The sequence below is a fragment of the Amaranthus tricolor genome, chromosome 3 (assembly GCF_026212465.1).
Source record: "Amaranthus tricolor cultivar Red isolate AtriRed21 chromosome 3, ASM2621246v1, whole genome shotgun sequence".
In the NCBI taxonomy this organism is placed as follows: domain Eukaryota; kingdom Viridiplantae; phylum Streptophyta; class Magnoliopsida; order Caryophyllales; family Amaranthaceae; genus Amaranthus; species Amaranthus tricolor.
The window spans coordinates 24722669-24743303 of NC_080049.1; the positions used below are offsets into that span (position 1 = coordinate 24722669).

At 34.2% G+C, this 20635-nt stretch overlaps 2 protein-coding genes across 5 annotated transcripts; one reads left to right on the forward strand and one right to left on the reverse strand.

Moving 5' to 3' along the window:
• Nucleotides 1-618: 618 nt before the first annotated feature.
• Nucleotides 619-11267, forward strand: LOC130809260 (probable 20S rRNA accumulation protein 4). Of its 3 annotated transcripts, XM_057674962.1 has the most exons (10): nucleotides 660-763; nucleotides 881-973; nucleotides 2850-2948; nucleotides 3047-3130; nucleotides 3195-3280; nucleotides 3378-3676; nucleotides 5675-5915; nucleotides 9808-10012; nucleotides 10997-11108; nucleotides 11201-11267. In XM_057674962.1, the coding sequence occupies exons 3-10, from the start codon at nucleotides 2856-2858 to the stop codon at nucleotides 11227-11229; spliced, it is 1149 nt and encodes a 382-aa protein (XP_057530945.1). In that variant the 5' UTR covers nucleotides 660-763; nucleotides 881-973; nucleotides 2850-2855; the 3' UTR covers nucleotides 11230-11267. The 3 variants fall into 3 exon arrangements, with proteins under 3 accessions (XP_057530946.1, XP_057530944.1, XP_057530945.1); XM_057674963.1 differs by having other exon boundaries at nucleotides 619-763; nucleotides 10997-11267; XM_057674961.1 differs by lacking the exon at nucleotides 881-973 and having other exon boundaries at nucleotides 619-763.
• Nucleotides 11268-12837: 1570 nt separating this feature from the next.
• LOC130809007 (uncharacterized) lies at nucleotides 12838-16731 on the reverse strand. 2 transcript variants are annotated; one of them, XM_057674605.1, is made up of 2 exons: nucleotides 15735-16731; nucleotides 12838-15324 (listed from the first exon to the last, which is right to left on the reverse strand). In XM_057674605.1, the coding sequence occupies exon 2, from the start codon at nucleotides 14561-14563 to the stop codon at nucleotides 13529-13531; it is 1035 nt and encodes a 344-aa protein (XP_057530588.1). In that variant the 5' UTR covers nucleotides 14564-15324; nucleotides 15735-16731; the 3' UTR covers nucleotides 12838-13528. The 2 variants fall into 2 exon arrangements, with proteins under 2 accessions (XP_057530588.1, XP_057530587.1); XM_057674604.1 differs by having other exon boundaries at nucleotides 12838-15388.
• Between the last annotated feature and the right edge of the window lie 3904 nt (nucleotides 16732-20635).

Here is a 20635-nt window from a genome sequence, read left to right on the forward strand (position 1 = left end):
AGAGATCCTCTTAAAAGAAAGAGGGATGTCCAAGTATTTAAAATGAAGTGACCCAATATTAAAACTAAATCTGTTAGGTCATTAATATCAACTTTAATATTAGAAGAGACACTTGTAATATATCAATAAAAATTACGAAATGCAAAACTAAAAAATGTTATACGTTCCCTATTAAAAAGAAATTAAACATTAGAAAAGAAAACACTTTCGCACATAAGTTTCATTAAGTAGAGTAGTAGGCAAACAATGATTAAGGAAGTTCACACCCTTTGTAATTTTTAAAGGCAAATCCAATTTTTTTTCCGGTCCAAATCCCTATCACAAAATATTGGGTGAAATTATTTTATTTGTGAGACATGTTTTATTAGTGGATCCAATTATCACTATTTTTTCATTAATTTAAAAAATTAAAATACCAATTTGAATGTTTTAAATTTTTATTTAACTTTAAATTAGAATGAATAAAACTTTAAAATTAATATTAAAAACTAGAAGTTAATCTTTTAAATCTTAAATTAATATACCAAAACTGTAAAAAATAAATATTTTTATTGAATCTAGCTTGATCATTCCGCCGGATTAAGCCGTCTCACGTGAGAATCATTGAACTCCTATAAACAAGTGGACATAGGAGTGTCTGTGTAACTTTGTAAGTAGTAGTAGTCGCAATTATTTAAGAATTAGGTAAGAATAAAATAAGGAGCGGCGCAATTGTAAAAACCTCAAGGGAATTTTAAAGTTCACAACACCACCATTGACGACGGTAAGTTTTCTTCATCGTCCTCTCTTGTGCTCTTTTGTTAGGGTTCTAGTTCCTTAGACTGCGTCTTTTCTTCTTCTCATCACCACTTTGGATTGGCTGAAAAAACTCTGATTTTAGCAATCGGAACGTTGCCGCCGGAGATCTGGTTCTGAGTGTAAGAAGTTTACGAATGTTGCGGAACGCTGTTCTGTGCAACATTTGGCGTTTCAGGTAACTACAACCACTACTCCTTCTACAAGTTAGAAAGGAAAGGGAAGAACCAGACAACCAACAATGAACTGACACTGTCTAAAACCCTCAGTAATTGCATTAGCTAATAAATTAAATGGATTATTAGTAGCACCTCTTGCATAATTACTCAATAATTTGCAAAGAAAAAGGAATCACTCCTATAAAAGAGAAACAAAGTTCAACAATTTCTCATGTAAAATCATGATGAAAACCTAGAATATGAAACACAAATTTTTTTGACAAAAATAGTATAACCGATTTTCTGCCATTTCAATTTACATTGAATTGAATGATTAAGTGTCCTAAGAAGTTAGAAAGAAAAGTATCAATAAATTCTTCCTTTGAAGCCTGAAGGTGATAAAAGTATCTCTATTGAACTAATTTATGGCCTTTTTAATCGGTTTCTCCTCTTACATTTTCTCTATGCTCAATTTCACCATCATGGTTAATTTGTCGATCATCTGTTTTTGGAACTTCAGCCATCCTAAATGCACCCCAACTGAAGGCAAATGTTGTGAAAAGAGCCAAAATATGGGTTGTCACTTGCACCTGAAATAAATACCCATTCCATTTTCGTCTTACAAACAGATTGTTTTTCTTTATAACTTCAGCTTCAGACCACGGAATTCTTTGGTAAATTGATATTCGAATCTGGGATGAGTTGCTGGTGACTTTGCAATGTTAAGCGCTTTGAAATGCTGTTTCTTGAAATGGGTAGTTTCGATTTAAAGCATAAAGTTGTAGTCTGTGGGCTGCTGTGATGGCAGGAAAGACAAAAATTAGAAGGGAGTTACTGTTGATGAGGGTAAAACTGAGGTTAGTACAACGAGAATGTAAGAGAAGAAATTGACGAGAAATCAGAAATTCAGTTTGTGAAATGTAGTGTTCATGGTAGCTGTAATGGAGATTAATTGTTGAAGGTGTTTGGAAGAGGGGAGAGAAAGAAACTTGTAGGAAGTTAATTGGGTTGGGTTAAAGGTTAGGGTAGTCAAAGGTAATTAAGGTGAGTAAAAGCATCGAGTAAAAATTAGGCCATTACGATTACATTTATGCATATAACGAATCAAAATTTATGAAACCAAAAAGCTTCATTACGTAACATGTGATATAAAATCATGGAGTAATAGCTCTTATATTATATAGTGTTATTCCAACATGTTATCCATTATTATCTTTTTCTAAAATGTGTATTAGGCTCCAAAAGACTTATTGTAAGCTTTATTTAAAAATAAATTCTAAAAAACTTAAATTACTACGATAAAATGAAAATATTCAAGTTAAAATTCACATAACGATGTCCGCAAAATGAGTTATAATTCTGCGTCCACAACATCGTGTTACCGCACTCGTGACGACTTCCGCGATTTTCTTTTTGAGTAAAAGGTAAAAAAGAGTAGGAGATTATTTTGATATTCGGACCTTAGGTGACCAGAATTCGGTGAGATGGTTACAATGTTTGCACTTTTTGGATTATTGTGACTATAACTCATAAAGATTAAACTTTGCGGCTATAATTTATAAGTGACACAAACTTCAATATTGTTATTGAGAAAAATAAGCCATAAGGTCATCCAAAGATAGGAGGTTGGAACTTTAGAGATTTAAAAAGAGGGTGAGAATGATTGCTGCTCATTAGAAGTTCATTGAAAAGTTGAAGATTCTTAATTTAGAGTTTGGGATGGTACATAAATGAAATGAATGGAGAAGAATATATATGTGACGACAATTGTACTCATTTGTTGGTTCATATGACCGATCCCAAGTTTTTGGGATTCAGGCTTTGGATTTTTGTTTTGAGTTGAATAACATGTCACAAAGTTGAAGTATTTGTTTGTCTTTTCTCTTTATTCGCCAGTAAGCTATGAAGGAGGTTATTCTTGGATTACCTGGATCATGGGCTGAAGATAATCTAGAGATTGCTGATCACTATTCAACTAAAATTGGAGGTCTTCCTGTAAGAGTTTCTACTTCCTACCCATATTTAAGATCATCGTGGCCTGTATTATCTAAATTTATATACTAATTAACTAATCTGGCTGTGGCATGCTGTAGGACTGGCCTTTTCCTGAGTCATCTTTCGGACCAGATGGCCTTGAATGTTGTTCATGTAAAGCTAAACTGTGCCTTGTTTCACAGGTATTGACCTATACGTAGTATTATTTTGTTTGTACAGACATTCAATATGACACTTTTTGTATAGGTATATGCACCAATTCATGGTTTAGGGATAATGATTGAAGAGCGTGTAATCTACATTTTTGGTTGCACAAATCCACCTTGCGAAAGGTATTCTTTGCTTGGCTTCTTGATGTTTATGGGAATAGATTCAATGCACTGTTATCCTTTCCTTATGAGTGGTATCTCCACTTTGGTAACCTTATAGCTGGCGTGCTATCCGTGTTCAGAAGCCTGGTAATTGTGGGGAATCAGAAATTGCTGGCATTGAAGCTGCTCCTTCAAATATATCTTCTTTGGTTGACATAAAGTCTTTGGATGAATCAGAAGATGTGGGAGATGATGATGATGATGACCTAAACATGGAGGATTTGGGCCGGGCCCTTTTTGAAGCTGCAAGCCATGCTTCTAAATCCATTAAACCAGACACGAAGGATAATTCTCAGAGTCATGCAAAGGCTCTTTCATCGAGCCCAAAAACTAGGAAAGCTGATTCCACTACTCTTGGTAAGGTTTTTATTACTTGTCTCTTTACTTTAATTTGGATTTAATATATATGGACTCAAAATATTATGTTCTTCACATTTGCCTTAATTTTTTTAAAATAGAAATCATAAGGTTGATTTTAACATTCTGAATCTACATTATAATCAACTTTCATCGTCTTACTGTTCCTTGCATATCAAATGGAGGCATATTGATAAAGCTTATAGAATGTACGTATTTGCAAACATTCATTCTTGGAGTAGCGATATCGTGGCTTTACATTTGTCAAGTAATGGCTGGTGGGTGGGAAAATGTCCCATTTAACTTATCTTGGTTTGGTTGATCTTGTTAGAGTGTGAATTTTAGATGTGGCTTTTCTTGATTCTTTTGCTTGCTTTTCGCCTTGCTGTTATAATTAACTTCAAGTTATAAAGTGTGATGGCGAAGCACCTATGCCTTTACAAGTTTACGATGATGTCAATGTTATAAGCTTGATTAGAACAATCATGCATGTAGTCTTACAACAAACTACATATGCATCCATGTGAGAAACATGCCTCAACTTAGTATGATGGAAGTTATTTTGTTTTCAAAATTCCTTTTCCCTCTTAAAGGTGGTTACAAGAAGAAGCTACATCAACTTCCCTATCCATTGGACGTGTGGAATGACGGAGTTTTATAACTATGTTAGGAATTTACCAAACCATATCCACATGTAGTTAAGGGTAGTTTTCATATGTATTTCCTTTTCTTGTTTTCCTTTACTTATAAGTTTGTAGATGGACGCATGTATTCAACTAGTTGAATATTTACGAATCAATCTTTTCTTTAAGTTTCTTGTATTAGAGCACAAAATAAAGAAAGTCTCTTTTTTAGTGTGTGTGGTGTCACTTGTGATCCTAGAGGCCTTTAACTCTCCTTGTGGTGTGTCTTATCAAGAAGAATCAACGCTTGCCATCCTATCTTCCTACACTCAACCCCATACACCTACTTGAACTCTTTTGCGACGTGACTTACCAAAAGGATTCTATAACACTTCAATTCATTCCAACTCTTGTCACTTCAGTCTCTTCTTTCACCCGCAAACCCACTTTGATTTCTCATCACATTTCCAAAAACACACCCAAACCGTAACCTAAGCACTTCCTATCAAGCACCTTGTCAAACTGTTGATCCTTGTCAGCCTTGTATGCTCTGGTTAGTCACAATGGAACATATAACAAAGTGCTTCCACATCCTAAATCGTGCAACTCCTCCATTATTTGATCAATGTTTCCATAACTAAAGAATCCTCATTAACTAAAGAAATAAATAACCGGAAAAATGTTGCATAATTTATAGAGGGATTATACATTATGAAGTAAACCACTTTCGCATGGTTCTTGTGCGTAGATCTAGATACCAACATATTTTCCAAAAATATATTATGTCTGGAAATTGTGTAGTGGTGTTGGTGATTGAAGAGGTGATGTAATTGGCTGCAAGAGAACCCCACAAGTTTTTTAACTGGAATGTGTTTATGAAAGTCTTGATAGAACGTGCCAAAGTCGGTAATTTGATTCTAGAATAATTTTGGATGCATATTTTTGTGTAACAATTGCAGTAAGGTGGCTATTCTGCTCTGCCAATCTGCCATTATGCTTTCCGTTAAGATGCAGATATTCTTATGGTGAACAGGGGAGTTTTGCTTGTGTAGTCTAACTTCATGACAACTTTTTAGGAAGGTGTGTTGGGTTAGTTGGCATAAAGAGCTGTTGCTGTTCTGCTATTGTATTGTTGGTGATTTCATGCATAATGGCTCGAGTGAAGTTTAATCCATGATAAGTTAATAGACATTTTTTTTTTATGAAATTTGTCCTTGCCCTGCTCTGGCTTTGTGATATGCATGAGATTTTGGGTGTATTTCTAATTAGCTATCTGCTTTTCTGTGTCATTAGGCTTGTTTCCTAATTGTTACTACCCTTGCTTCCTATCATTTTGTTACTTGAGGATGAATTCTTGCACAATTTTTCATTGCAGTGCTGCCTTGCTTTTATTTATACAACCAAGAGGATGGTTCTTCCCAGGAATTGTCAGCTGTTTGTTCAACATATCCTTTACTTTCAGACAAGGATGCACTAGTTAATAATTATTATAATTGTCCAATAGAGGAAGAAATTTGGGAAGAGGAAGGTTATGAATATGACAAAGCTTTGAATGCGGATAGGACTTACCTGAAGTTCAAGAAAAGACTGGACAAATGTCCAGAGCAATGTTTTAGGTAATTAACTGACAAAAAGCTTTTGATAAGTTTGTTTAATCTGGATAATACTAATGTTCAAATTCACATTACTTATTTCATGCACTCTAGATGCCTATGTTTCAATTTTAGCACTCAGCATAGTGCGCGTATGACCTGCATCGCAGTATTGCAACCATATTGAACCGTTATTAGAGCTGAAATCTAGGCTGAGATAACTCCAAAAACTGCTCCCTGTTCGTTACCAAGAGCATTTTTTCTCTGGCTCAAAGATACCTAGTTGAGCATAAATAATACAAAGTTAATGAAACTTTGTAGGCTATTACAGGTCAGAAGTTAAAACAATTATTGTCCATTTACTCCACAGTCCACTCATCTCTAATGAGGAAAAAGGTGTGCACTGGGGGGGGTATAGGGGTAGGGAGTACCATGTGACTTGGATTCGGATACTAATGCCAGAAGGCTTATATCCAAATCTCAGATTGAGCTATCTAATAAAAAGTTCCCTGTGCTTTTTTGCCCTGAAGTGCCAAGTGCCATGTCTTTGTTGAGCATTTACATGGGTACTTGAGATAAAATCAAGGATTTGTGTAGAAAGGTTCTAGACCTAGCTAAGCTAGTGATATGTTAGTTGCATAGGCTCTAACTTCTAAACCTGTTAAGCTTGTGGTATCTAAGTGACATAGTGTTATGCAGAAGATCAGTATATGAGAAGCAGAGCAGCAGAGAGAAGAGAAGGGAAGAAGAAAATTGAGAGAAGGAAGGTTGCTTGTATTGATTATGTAATTACTGAATGAGGTATCCAGCCTAAACTCTTCGAGTGGTTCAGTAACTCCTTAGTGCACAAGTACACAATATAGAAAATACAAGCATGAATGAGATCATCCACCCCTTCCCCTATTTATATACAAGAGAATCTACTAGAATATGTGTTTCCCTTTCCCCAAAACAGAAATGTAACAAACTAATGGCTGGGCCCGTGTAAAACTGATTTTGCATAACCGAAAATATTCTTTGTAGAACCTTCCAGGTTACGCCTTTTATTTCCCGTGTTTTCTGCTGTATGTGTATTGTATAGCTAGTTTGTTGCTTGGCAATGGTATTGAATCTATTACATTAACCCCCTCCCAAAGGAGTGCCACCTTGTCCTCAAGGTGAAAATGAGGAAAATGAAGAGTGATGTTCAGAAACTGCTCCCAAGTAGCATCAGAGCTGGGTAGGCCATTCCATTGGATCAACACTTCGGCACAAGAGAGGTCAGGTGGTGTATAGTGACGAATTCCCAATAAGGCAACTGGTTCACATTCCAATTCCAAAGCAGAGTTAAGCTGAGTGGGAATGGAGGTGGGGAGGAAGACCGAACCATGAGCACGTTTAAGCCGCGAGATGTGAAAGACCGGGTGAGTTTTGCAATCGGGAGGTAAATCAAGTTTGTAGGCGACCTGACCAATGCGAGCAATGACCTCATAAGGCCCAAAAAATGAGCTGCAAGTTTATCACATGGGTGACGGGCCAAGGATTGCTATCTGTAGGGCTGGAGCTTCAAACAAAAGTAGCTCACTAACCTCAAATTGCTCATGGCGGTGTTTAGAATCAGCGGACAGCTTCATTCGATGTTGAAATTTCAGCATATGAAATTGCAAATTATCCAATATAGCATCTCGTTCATGGAGTAATTGTTCCAAGAGTCTACCGGAGTGATGTTGTTCCCAAAACGAGCTAAAGAGGGAGGAGGGCGCCCGTATAATGCTTGGAAAGGCGTCATCTTAATGGAAAGATGTGGGGAAGTATTATAGCAATATTCCGCCCAATGTAGCCAACGAGACCAATGATGGGGTTGACCGTTGATAAAACAGCAGAGGTCTATCTCCGTTTGCCCATTGGTTTGTGGTTGATACGCGGTGCTCCGAAGTAGGGTGGTACCTTGTAGTCAGAATAGCTTGTTCCAAAAAAGACTCATAAAAACTTTGTCCCGGTCTGAAACGATAAGGTTGGGGAACCCGTGGAGACGAACTACTTCACGACAAAAAATGGCAGCCACAGAAGCTGCTGAGAATGGATGCTTGAGTCCCACGAAGTGTGCGTATTTGGTTAATCGATCCACGACCACTAACACGGTATCGAAACCACCGGATTTAGGTAGAGCTTCTAGAAAGTCCCTTGAAACGTCCTCCCAAACATGAAGGGGTAAGGATAAAGGTTGGAGTAATCCGGCCGGTTGTTGATGAGAAAATTTTTGTTGTTGGCATACTATGCAACCCCGAACATATTAAGCGACTTGCTTGCGCATGCCCACCTAAAACCATTGCTCTGCCAAATGTAAATAAGTTTTGAACTCCCTATTACCCACCAATAGCAGAATTATGATATCCATATAGCAGCTTGTTAATGAAGGAAGAATTCTGAGGGAGTACCACTCGACCTTTGTACCACAAACGGCCCTGCTCGAAGGAATACCCCGGAGGTAGGGATTCACCAGACGAACACTTAGTAATAATGGATGCCAAGAAAGGGTCAGAAGTAACCTGTGTATGCAAGTCAGCCCAATCGACGGTAGTAGATATCATGGAGGATAGAAGGAGAGAGGAGATTGATGGATGTCGAGAGAAAGCATCAGCTGCCTGGTTAGTAGCCCCTGGCTTAAATTTAATCTCAAAATCGTATCCCAATAATTTGCTCACCCAACGCTGATATTCCGTCCCAACTTCATGTTGCTCAGTGATGAACCGAAGACTCTGCTGGTCAGTCTAGATAATGAAATGATGGAGAAGGCTCGACAAGGGTTTCTTTAGCTTTGTAAGCCATGAGAGATTTAAATCATCAGCAAGTTTGGTGAGCGAAGATTGCAAATCCTCGTGATTACGTGTGGAATCTTCTTTTGTTTTCCATAGCAATTCCTCATGAAGAGCCACCATATCATGAGTTCGTTCCTCCAGAGAGTGTTGAAGGGAGGGAATCGAATCACGAAGCTCCTGGACTGTCTCCTCCAAGGCATCCAGGCGATTGGCTTGAGTGGGGGCCATTACGACACCAGAAACGAACGTCTCTGATATCACTGTTATGCAGAAGATCAGTATATGAGAAGAAGAGCAGCAGAGAGAAGAGAAGGGAAGAAGAAAATTGAGAGAAGGAAGGTTGCTTGTATTGATTATGTAATTACTGAACGAGGTGTCCAGCCTTAACTCTTCGAGTGGTTCAGTAACTTCTTAGTGCACAAGTACACAATATAGAAAGAGATTCGGATACTTATGCCAGATGGGTCATGTCCAAATCTCAGATTCAGCTATCTAGTTAAAAGTTCTAACTTCCATGTGCTTTTTTGCCCTGAAGTGCCAAGTGCCATGTCTGTGTGGAGCATAAGCTTGTGGTATCTAAGTGGCACAGGTTCTTACTTCTGAACAAATTCAGCCTGTGGCATGTTAGATATTGTTGGCAGGTTTAATCAAATTTGTGTATTAGAAGAGATATGTCGTGTACTTGTGATTTCACATATTTACTGTGCTTGCCCTTTTCTGCCTGTTGATGCGACATTTAATGATTTGTTGCTGATCACATAATATTTGTAGTTTTTGGTTTGGAGTTCATACTTCTGGAGGCTTTTTCTGATTATTGCCATGTCAATCCTTGCATTCTTTTTCCGTCTCTATAAATTGTGAAGGCACATACAATGGGTTAAAGGAATAGTAAAAATAAAAAAAAAAGCAAGGATTCACAAATATTGATTTGTGCTTTAAGTAAGCATTTGCCCAAATTTCAAGTAAGTTACTCAAAAATTTTCTGGAATAACCCATTGAGTAGTTTGTCAAATTTGCTGGAGAAGTCCTGATGATTAGAACTATTGGGCATATTTTGTTGATTGTGGATTACCTATCCATATTTCTTTATATTCATGTAACTATCCCCTTTTGTCCAGGTATTCCTTTGGTGGGAAGCCTTTGTTGGCTACTGGAGATGTGGGTGACCTGAGACCATGCAGCCTCTGTGGTGAACCAAGGCATTTTGAAATGCAGCTTATGTCTCCATTAGTTTATTTTTTACAAGAAAGGGCTGTAGGTGGAGGAAGAGATTTGCTAGAGAACTGGAATTGGATGACACTAATTGTATTTACATGTTCAAAGGTGAGAATGCGTGTGCCATAATTTTTCTTTGCTTTTATGTGAAGTTGCACATTATGTTTGCTACCAAAGGTTGATTAGAAACAACCACTTTGTTAGTGTTATTACTAACAAGGGTAAGATTGCATACATCTGACCTCGCCAAATCCACCCTAGGTGGGATCCACTTAATGGCATTGGGGTAATGTAATGTATTGTAATGTTTGCTTTTAGATAATATACTAGAGAGCTGTTAACCTGAAGTTTCCTTTTGGGTTGCTACATAAATTCACCAGAAAAAAAAAATTAATTATAGGACCTTTTGGATGCATGAAGTTTAAGAACATGTGCGCAAGGTTTTTTTTGAGAGCATAGATTGAAATGTAACAACTTCACTCGTCCAAAACAAATATTATCCAGAGGATAATTCACTTTTTAATTTCATTTTTCCTTCTTGATCGATGGGTGGGAACAGGTTCACTAACAATCCTTTAAATGTTTTGATATTAACTTGTGTTTTATTCACTCCATTAAGGTCTCATTGAAGCCATGGCTTGATCATATATTTTGATGTTCCATCTGTATATTTATATGATCACATATTTGCATTCCTCTTTTCTGAGTTTGATGATTAGGGTGGAATGTGTGAAATTCCACAAGAGAATGTTGATTGCACATGATGCACATGCTAATAATGTCTCACTTATTCGCTGCTATCTGTGAGCTTATTACTTAGGAACCAATTCTGCTTCCCCTACGTTCTGCAATATGCACTATTATTTGCTGCTATCTATCATTATTATAATATAAGTATATGAACATTAAGGGTTCAAAGTAAGTTATTGGTTCAAGTTCCTCAATAAAAAATAAATGTTTTGGGAATGCACTGACCAATGGAACTTATTTCTGCTTGATCTCAGTTATCGTTAGTGTATCAGTAACACTTTCCTAACCATGTATGGAGTTACTGCTTCGTCTCTCTAAGCCTCTTATTTATTGTTTACGCAGAGCTGCTTTAAGAAGGCAGATGATAAAATGTGCAACTTGAATGGTTGGACAGTTGTAGACGAGACTGTTGTAGCTCAATTTGAGAAGCCTCTGACCGAATCATCTCCATTAGGTTATTTCTCTTGATTTTTAGAATATCTTGATAATAACCATTATATTACTAGTTTTCCGGCATTTGATTGCCTGATTTTGCTGGTGTTTCAGATATTTTGATCAACTATACTTGTAACTGACTAGAGAGGTAACTAATAATATGTTTCAGATATTCTAATGTGTAGTCAGTAGTATCTACTTGTGTTCCAATTGCTTTTCGTCTTCTGTGGCGCTGTTTAGGTCTTCTGCAGTAGCCTAGGCAAGCCATGCCATACCCACCATTGTAGCTTCCATCTGCATTATGGAGGAACATTAACGCAAGTTATGGCTTACTCCTGTAGTCCTGTTGCCTGTATGCTCTTTAGAGGAGAAAATATATCTGACAGCTCTCACCTGCCTACTATCATTTTTAGTCGCACTGGCCACAACCCACAAATGCACTCACGTCTATTAACATCACTGCTAGTGCCACTGCCCATATTCAATCACTTTCCATCACAATGAAATGCACAACATATCCATACTTGCACAGCATTTATAAAACCATAGCCCATGATTAAAGTCACGCATTCAATGAAACATAAGTTATCTATACAAAAAACAATTTCCCCGCAAAAAATCAATTCCCTCTTTTTGTAATAAATTGTGACAATATATATATCACAAAGATTAAGCAATGGTGTGGACTATTTGAATTAAGTGGATGATATCTTAAATTTATAAATTATTTTTTATTTTTTATATTATTGTTTTGGTCCATTTTATATCTTTAGCAAATCAATTAATTATTATCATAACATCCAATATAATAAAAACGTTAGAAAATAACAAATATTAAATTCTAAGAGGGAAATGTTATTAGATGATAGGTGAATTACATCATTACATGGTATATTATTTTTTAATAAATATTTTTTTTAGCATAAATCTAAAGCTAAATTAAGTTAAGTAGTTGTATAATTTTATTACTGTGATTCAATATAACTAAATTTAAATTTAATGTGCTTAATTACATCAAGTGTCAGTCCTAGTAATAATAATTACTTTTCAAACCAATAGTAATTAGGGGTGTTCAAAAAATTCGATTTGCAAAACCCGACAGATTATTCGGTGTTCGATTTAAAAAATCGAATAATTAACCCGATTTGTCAAAAACGGGTATTTCGGACCGGGTACCCGGTTCATAAATCGGGTATTCAGGACGGATCCGGATATCAATTTTTGTAAAACCGGATACCTGGTATCCGATTTTGTGTTTTTATTTAAATTTTAAAATGCTTCCAGCTAACCCTAGGTATTTAAATCCTTATCTAACCTTACTCTTCACTCTCTTCCCATCAGCATTCAGTGGCGTAGCCATCACCTTCTTCCGCCTGATTAGGGATGGCAATGGATCGGATCTGGACCGGGTCCAAGTTGACCCAGATCTAGATCTATTTTTCAAAGAAGGTCCAAATCCAGATCCGAATTCGCGGGTCTAATTTTCCAGATCCAATGGATCCAGTATCGGATTTGGGTCCAAAACGGGTCCAAGCTTATTTTTTCGTATTTGATTAAATTTTGCTTCAAATTTCGATAACGATATATATATATATATATGTGTGTGTGTGTGCATATATATACACATAAACATACACACACACACACACACACATATATATATATATATATATATATATATATATATATATATATATATATATATATATATATATATATTTTAATTCAAAATTATAATTTAATGGAGATATTGTGCATTGTTGCTTGGTTGTGAATATCAAAAACTTTCCAGTGGCGGATCCAGAAAAAAAAAAGAAGTGATGTCAATAATAAAAAAAATTACAATCACCATTGAATAAATTAAGGCAAATGCCCACGTCGCGTTTTCATATTTTGAAAGTGACGCATAATGTCATCATTTGACAAACTTTGAAACAAATCACACTCAAAATAAGTTACAATAGCTTCACTCAAAAACTCATCACAAATTTTGTTGCGTAAGTCGGACTTGATAAACTTCATTGCAGAGAACACTCTTTCACCGGTCGCAGTGGATACCGGCAAAATCAACGCCAACTTCAGAAGCTTAAAAAAAGTTGGGCACGACTTATATAAATTGGTACGGACCAACGTTTTAGAGAGTTCACCAATAGTGGCCAAGTTTGAAAATCTCTCATCAGTTGCAAAATTACCAACAAAAGCATCTAACTCAAAACTAAGACAGTCAATGGCCAGATCATCAAAATCATCGGGTTAAAGTTTAGCCATTTTGAGTACCTTCTCTTTGTTATAATTGGAAAATGAATTAGTCGGATTCAAACAAGCAATTCCAATAAGTAACTGTACTATTCTCAGGAAAACGACTATCAAGTTCTTGCATTTGCATATCAAGAATCATGTAGAAAACATTAACACGATAATAGTGCTCAAGTGTCACATCTAAACGTCTTCTCTTTGATTTTCCTCGAGTTCGTAAAGGAGCAAGCTCATCCATGTTAGGAATTTAATATCATGTTTTACACAAAAAGAAGTCACATCATTCATCAAAGAATCCCAACCTTCATCCCTAGTTATCTGAAATTGTCTCTTAGCAGTATGAAGCAATCTTATAGCATTTACAATATCTTGATCTCTTCTTTGCAAAGATAGACTAAATGGATATGTAATTCCCATCACTAATTTCATCAAATTTATCGTGATAGCAAAATCAAAAGTTTGAATACCATCTAAAATAGCTTGAGTTTTGGCTAGATTATCATCTCCCGCAAGAACAAGAGCATCAAGCACGTCAACAATTGGTGAAAACATACTAATGAAATTGCAAAAGGTTTTATAATGTGTACCCCAACGAGTATCCCCAGGTCTTTGAAGACCAACTTCTTGATTTAAACTCTTTCCAGTTATAAGCTCACCTTTACGTAATGTTTTTTCAACCATCTCGGCTTGTTTTTGTCGAAACTCATCTCTACGTTTATAAGAAAAACCAATAGTGTTTAAAGTGAGCTGAAGTAAATCAATAAGATGCTCAACATCAACATGTTTTTGTGCAACCTTAACAAGAGTGAGCTGAAGTTGGTGAGCAAAACAGTGTACATAGTGAGCCGATGAACAATCCTCCTGAATTAATGTCCTAAGCCCATGTACATGACTTCTTATGTTGCTTGCTCCATCGTAACCTTGCCCCCTTATACGAGATGGACTCAAAGATAACTGATCAAGCATAGAATAAATTGTTCCTTTGAGTGACTTAGCGGTAGTGCTAGTAACATGAGCAAGACCAACTAACCTCTCCATGATAAATTCCCTTTTATCAACATACCTCAAAACAAGACCCATTTGTTGCTTACAAGACACATCACGGGATTCATCTACTAAAATAGCAAAATAATCATCTCCAAGTTCCTCAAGAATGGCATTAATAGTCTCTTTATAACAAGCATTGATAATATCTTTTTGAATTGAAGGGGAAGTCATTTGATTATTACTGGGAGCATTTTTCAAAGCAACACTACCAACACTTTTATTTTTTCTAGCAAAACACTCTAAGAAAGTAAGAAAATTACCTTTCTTTAAGGATGTTTCACTTTCATCATGACCTCAAAGAGATAATCTAGAAATCAAAAGTAATATAACAATATCTATAGATGCATTCAAACGATTCTTATAATCAATCTTAACTTGCTCAGATTGTTTATGAAGGCAGCTTGTATGGATTGATTTTGCATCATAAGATCTTCACATCATTTTACACATTTATTATGAGTACTATTTACACCACCAATATGTGTATCAAATCTTTTAATATTATTCCAAGTCCTAAAACCAACACTAGTGAATGCCTCTCCTCCTTGAAAATTTGAAGTTTCACTTTCGCTTGCAAACAAATAACAAAACAAGCAATAACAAGCATCATTTTTAATACTATATTCTAAGCAATTAGAATACTTAAAGATACCACTCTTCTTTAAATCGACGTGCAGATCCATACTTTAAAGTTTGCAGATAAGATTTTTTTGTGAGGTTGAAATGGACCTCTTTGAATATAAGCTCTTCTTATCTCATCATGATCATTTACATCATAATATGATATTGGGTTCCTATCGGCAGGGTCGGAAGGAAGAGTGCTAACATCAACTCTACTTCTTTGAGTAGAAGGGTTATGATTCAATGAAACTTGAGAAGCTTGATGTTGAGTGTGTTGAGTTTCTCCAAGTGGACTTAGTGAATTTTTGGACCTTGAATTAAAAAGAAAATGTGATTCGGAAGCAAGTCTTTTGAAATATCTATTCATTTGCAACTCTACAATACATAACAACCATAAATCATTACATTAGTAATGATTCATTACCATATATATTATTAATCACTATTGTCTATTGATAATTCTAATTTCAACATCAAATTGAAATTCACAAATCCAATTTATGCCAACAAATTAAGTAATTTACCTAATTTAAAAAAATCCTAAAATTAACAACCCTAATTATGTAATTGCAAATAAAAATTAATATGAAAAATTTCATTATCATTCCAACATTAGAAATGAATTACTTCAAATTAATTTGATTAATTTCCAAATTAATTTGATTAATTTCAACATTAAGATTAAATGATAAGGAATTGTAAAGAAAAAGAAAAAAATAACCTTAAACAAGACAAATCATAAATGGTGGACGCCGGTGGGAGTGGTGGAGTCAGGAGTGGTGCTGTGGTGGACGCCGGTCGCCGGTGCCGGCCAGATGACAGAGCCGAGGGTCTGGGCGTTTCAGTTTGGGTCTTGGCGTCTTGCTTAGTTGCTTTGCGCCTTCGACTGTAATTGTGTCGACATGGGACATTGGGCTTTTAATTTGTTTGGGAATTGGGGATAACTAATGGGGGTAATAAAAACAGAAAAAAAATATTTATGAATGTTATTAGTAAGTTTTGAATCTGGGTCTATATTGTGGAAGGTGAGAGTACTAACCACTAATCTAACATATGCTATTTTATGCTAACTGATTTTATTTTTGATTTAAGTGATGTCAACTGAATTCGTTGACCTCATTATAGATCCGCCCCTGCAGGAAGTAGGCAAAAGCATTGTCAAATGCGTTTTCAATTATTATGAAGATATTTATAATAATAATAATAATAATTTAAAAAAGGTATTGGAGAGTAGTATAAGTAAATTTTGATATACTGGTGAAAAGGATTCAAATCCTAGCAAATATACCATGATGAAACTTACTAAGATTCCACAAGATTGCGCAGAACATGATAACTACATCAATATCATTCTAATTAAATACACAGGCAGGCACAATACAATATTGAGCATGATCTTGCATGTAATAGAATTTTTGAAAATAAAAACGGATCTCTTGGATCCACGGATCTGGGCACAGATTTTGTTGAGACCCAGATCCAGATCTACATAGAGCCGGATCCGACGGATCCAAAAAATAGGACCCAAATCCGTTTTATCCATTGCCATCTCTACTCCTGACTCTCACTTCACCTTCTTCCTCTATTCGCCTTCTTCACCGTCACCAACTCACCATCACCATCTTCACTCCTTCACCATCGTCACCAGTTTCAGTGGACACTCGACCCGTACCAGTCGACAGGCAGGCATCCAGCCGTCGACTGTAGGTATGCTGAATGCAAGTATTTAAGCAATATCTGTTTGAGAATTCAAAGTCAAGATATTTGTTTTGTTCTTTATTTAGAAATCCAATCATAAAATCAAAAAACAAGTAAAATAATGTAAAATTAGTAAAAGAAATTCTCTAGAATTCATCCAGTGAGTATAAGTAAAAGAAAGTCAGAGATATTTGTTCTTTTTTTTATTTAAAAGTTGTTTTTAACTTTATCTTTAATATTTTGAATTTAAATTCTGATATTTGATTTGCAATTCATTTGCACACTATCTTTATAATTTTAAGTTGAAGATTTATATGGATTCTTATTCACCACCACCTGAATTTTTGGTAGCTCTTTTTTATTTTTATTTTGCCATTTATCTTCGATATGTAGTACTATTTGGATTTTTACTGAAATTGTGATAATTTATATGGTAATTAGGGTTCGTCAATTATTAGCAGGTAATGACTATTGACTATTGATTAGTAGTATATTCTTCTAATGTAATGTAGTACCAATTAAGGTACCTAATTAGTAAATGTAATGTATTATCAAATATCAATTATGTAGAACCATACTACTTAGGCAATCAATAATCATTTGGTGATTTTTTAAGTTTATCAATCATGTAGTACCATTTTGACCTATTATTATTTGAGTAAATACAAAATTCTTTGATCAATTCACTTATTTTTTTAAGTATATCTAATAATTGAAACAAAGATGTCGTAATTTAGGCTAAAATATATTTGAGTAAATACGAAATTTTTTGACCACCAATATATGTTTTGTGTAGAAGAAGGGGTCTTATTTTGATGATAATGGAAATTCACAACCCAATGAAGGAACTCAATTTGAAGAGAGTGTTGATCGCTTGTTCGATGAAGATGAAGATACAAGACCACCAACTAAAAAACAGAAAAATCAACGTCGTGCAACTACTGGTTCGAGGAGTAATAGGTCAAAATTGGAGGATCCAGAGGTCATAATCGACGAAACCCTTGACATCGTTAAAGATTATTATTGGAGCTTGAAGTTTCAACTTATAAATTTTAATCGCTTGATTTTAGCTTTTTTATTAGTTTGATGTGTAACTTTATTGTTGTATTTCAATTAACTTATGGTTGATGGTTGTATTTTAATTTCTAAACTCTAAACTCTCCCTATCCTTTACCCCATGAGTTGCATTTTATGACTAATTAAGTTAAATATTTCTAGAGATTTAGTATTTGAATTTTATATAAAAAAAATGTTAAAAGAAATAAGGAAAAAAAACACATGTTTTAGGAAATAAACAAAACCGGGTCGAACCAGGTCACAATTTTAGGATCCGAAAAAGCGGGTTCCCGGATTTCCGAATTTGGGTCGACCTGGTACCCGGTTTTGATTACCCCTAGTAATTACTATCAATTAGGGTGCATTGTTTAAATGTTGCTGTCTTTACTAATTAAAATTCTAATTTTTATTGCTTAAAAATAAATGAATGATTTTCCTAACTAGTATCGGAAAAGAAAAAAAATATCCACTTTGGGGTTTACCAAAATATATTTCCCAAACTATTGTTTATATGGAAACAAAGCTATTTGATTGTGGTTCGGAAGTTCCATACCTCTTAATTCTATCCAAAGCTAAAATAAGCCAAAATTAAATTAGAATTGAAACTCTTACCTAGCAAAATAGAATTCCAAAATAGTTTTTATTCTTATTGTTATGTTAGAGTAGTTTTTGATGAAATACAATATGTAAATCTTACTTTTTTTTTGTTTTTTTTTCTTTTGACCGGTTTCGTTGGATTTAGAACATGAGGTCATATAAATTTTAGGGTGCTACTTAAATGAATGAGCAATGTTAGGAAGCATATATATGATTGTTTGACTTTTGAAATTATTGCCTTCTTTACTAGAGGTATTGTTTATTTTGAATGGTTGAGAGGTTACTGCAAGTAGGGATGTTCAAAATCGGGTACCCAGTTTTTCGAATAGTGAAAATCATGATTCAGGTTTGATCTGTATTAAATCGGATATCGAATACGCGATTTTATTTTTATTTTTTCTTCTGGCTTTGTAAAAAATATTTTGCTATTTTTTACATATAAAAATTTAAACTAATTTCGGTTTTTTTCTTTATTCAAACTTAATTATTTTTTAAGTTAGAAAAAAAATCATTTTGTGACTATGGTTGGATATCAAAAGTCTAACTTAATTAAAAATAAATTAGGTACGCAACTTAGTAATAGCTGAAAATTGTAAATATTAGTATATTCAACAATATAAACAAAGTTTTTTATAGAATATATATATATATATATATATATATATATATATATATATATATATATATATATATATATATATATATATATATATATATATATATATATATATATATATATATTAAATAAATAATAAAAAAAATTGGATATCTCGATATCCAATTTTGCAAATACCCTGATCCAAATTTGGTATCTAGTTTACAAACCGGATATCCAGTCCGAATTATCCGGTTTTCAAAATTCAATAAATTATCCGGTTTTTAAAAATCGGATCGGATATTTTAGAACACCTCTAACTTTAAGTTCTCCTTTTAGTTAGAATATTATCTTTTTGAGATTTTACTTATATTTGTAGAAGAATTATTTTACTTCGGCTAGATTAAGAGGTTCGAAACTTTCAAATCACAATTAAATAGCTTTATTTAATTGTTTTTCTATATGAAAAACAATTTGAAAAATAAGTTTTGTTGAACCCCAAAGTTGATACATTTTGTTTCCTGACACTAATTAGTCAAATCATTCAAAATGGATTGATCAGACTTTATAGCTGGAAGTATTAATTCTAAATTAGAGTTATGATTTACAGACTATTTTTTATCTCAAAATGCACTAAAATCATAAAATACAATATAATAGATGTTTCAAAAATTATAAATGTCCCATTTTCAAAAGTCTGGACAAAATGGAGGAATTTAACTGGCTTACTCATTAAAATTTATCCTACTTAACATTCCACATAATGAGTGTTATTATTTAGAAGGTTTCTCAACATCATCATTATATAACATTGTAAGTAATGACATTTTTTCTTTTAATCATCTTTTATTATTAGCAATAATTACTTTGTTTAAATACTTCTACAATATTACATGAAGCATTTTTTTAAACACCTAATGTCTTGAGAGATTGTCTCTTTGAGAGAAATATCTCATGCTCAATCCAATAGAGATTAATGCCTATTTACCGTATTCTTAATGCCTACTTACATTATCCTTAATGCTTACTTACCTTATCCTTAATGCCTACTTTCAATATCTTAAATGTCAACTTACATCATTCTTAATGCATACTTACAATATTTTAAAAAATATATGATGGGCCGGCGAAATTAGAGATGGTCTCTCAAAGAGACCGTCTCTCACAAGAATTTGTGTTTTATAAAATAGTTTAGGTTGACCCAAGTGAGGACGTATCGCGGTAATTTGTGTATTATTAATTAATATTTTACAATATTGGAGTGATTGATACAATATAGGAGTCATTATATTTATGATTGTTATAAGTGAGGAGTGCATAAATTGCATTAGTATTTGTAAGGAATTATAAAATATAGTAATTGTCTGAAAAATATTCAATGGATGAATAACATGATCTTTTTTACTAATTAATCAAATTATAATACTCGTGCATTACATTGGTATTTAACTAGTGTGTATTGGAGATTAAATCTAATAAAATTATTTGCAAGTTTTTCAAAACATTTTTACTTTAAATTCTTTATTGAAATCGTCTCATCTTAAGATGACTTTAATTAGGTCAAGTAAGAACTATTTAAAAAAACTGCTTTGTTTTCCGCTCTTACTAGAGATGTTCATTCGGGTGATCGGGTTGGTTTCGGACGGGTGTCATTCGGTTCGGTTGTATTTCGGATC

Bases quoted from the DNA above. Each gene is read 5' to 3' on its own strand.
- LOC130809007 (XM_057674605.1), bottom strand. From the start codon at position 14,563: ATGACTTCCCCTTCAATTCAAAAAGATATTATCAATGCTTGTTATAAA.
- LOC130809260 (XM_057674961.1), top strand. From the start codon at position 2,856: ATGAAGGAGGTTATTCTTGGATTACCTGGATCATGGGCTGAAGATAAT. The intron at 2,949-3,046 runs GTAAGAGTTTCT...GGCATGCTGTAG, and splicing joins CTAAAATTGGAGGTCTTCCT to GACTGGCCTTTTCCTGAGTC. The intron at 3,677-5,674 runs GTAAGGTTTTTA...TTTTCATTGCAG, and splicing joins AGCTGATTCCACTACTCTTG to TGCTGCCTTGCTTTTATTTA.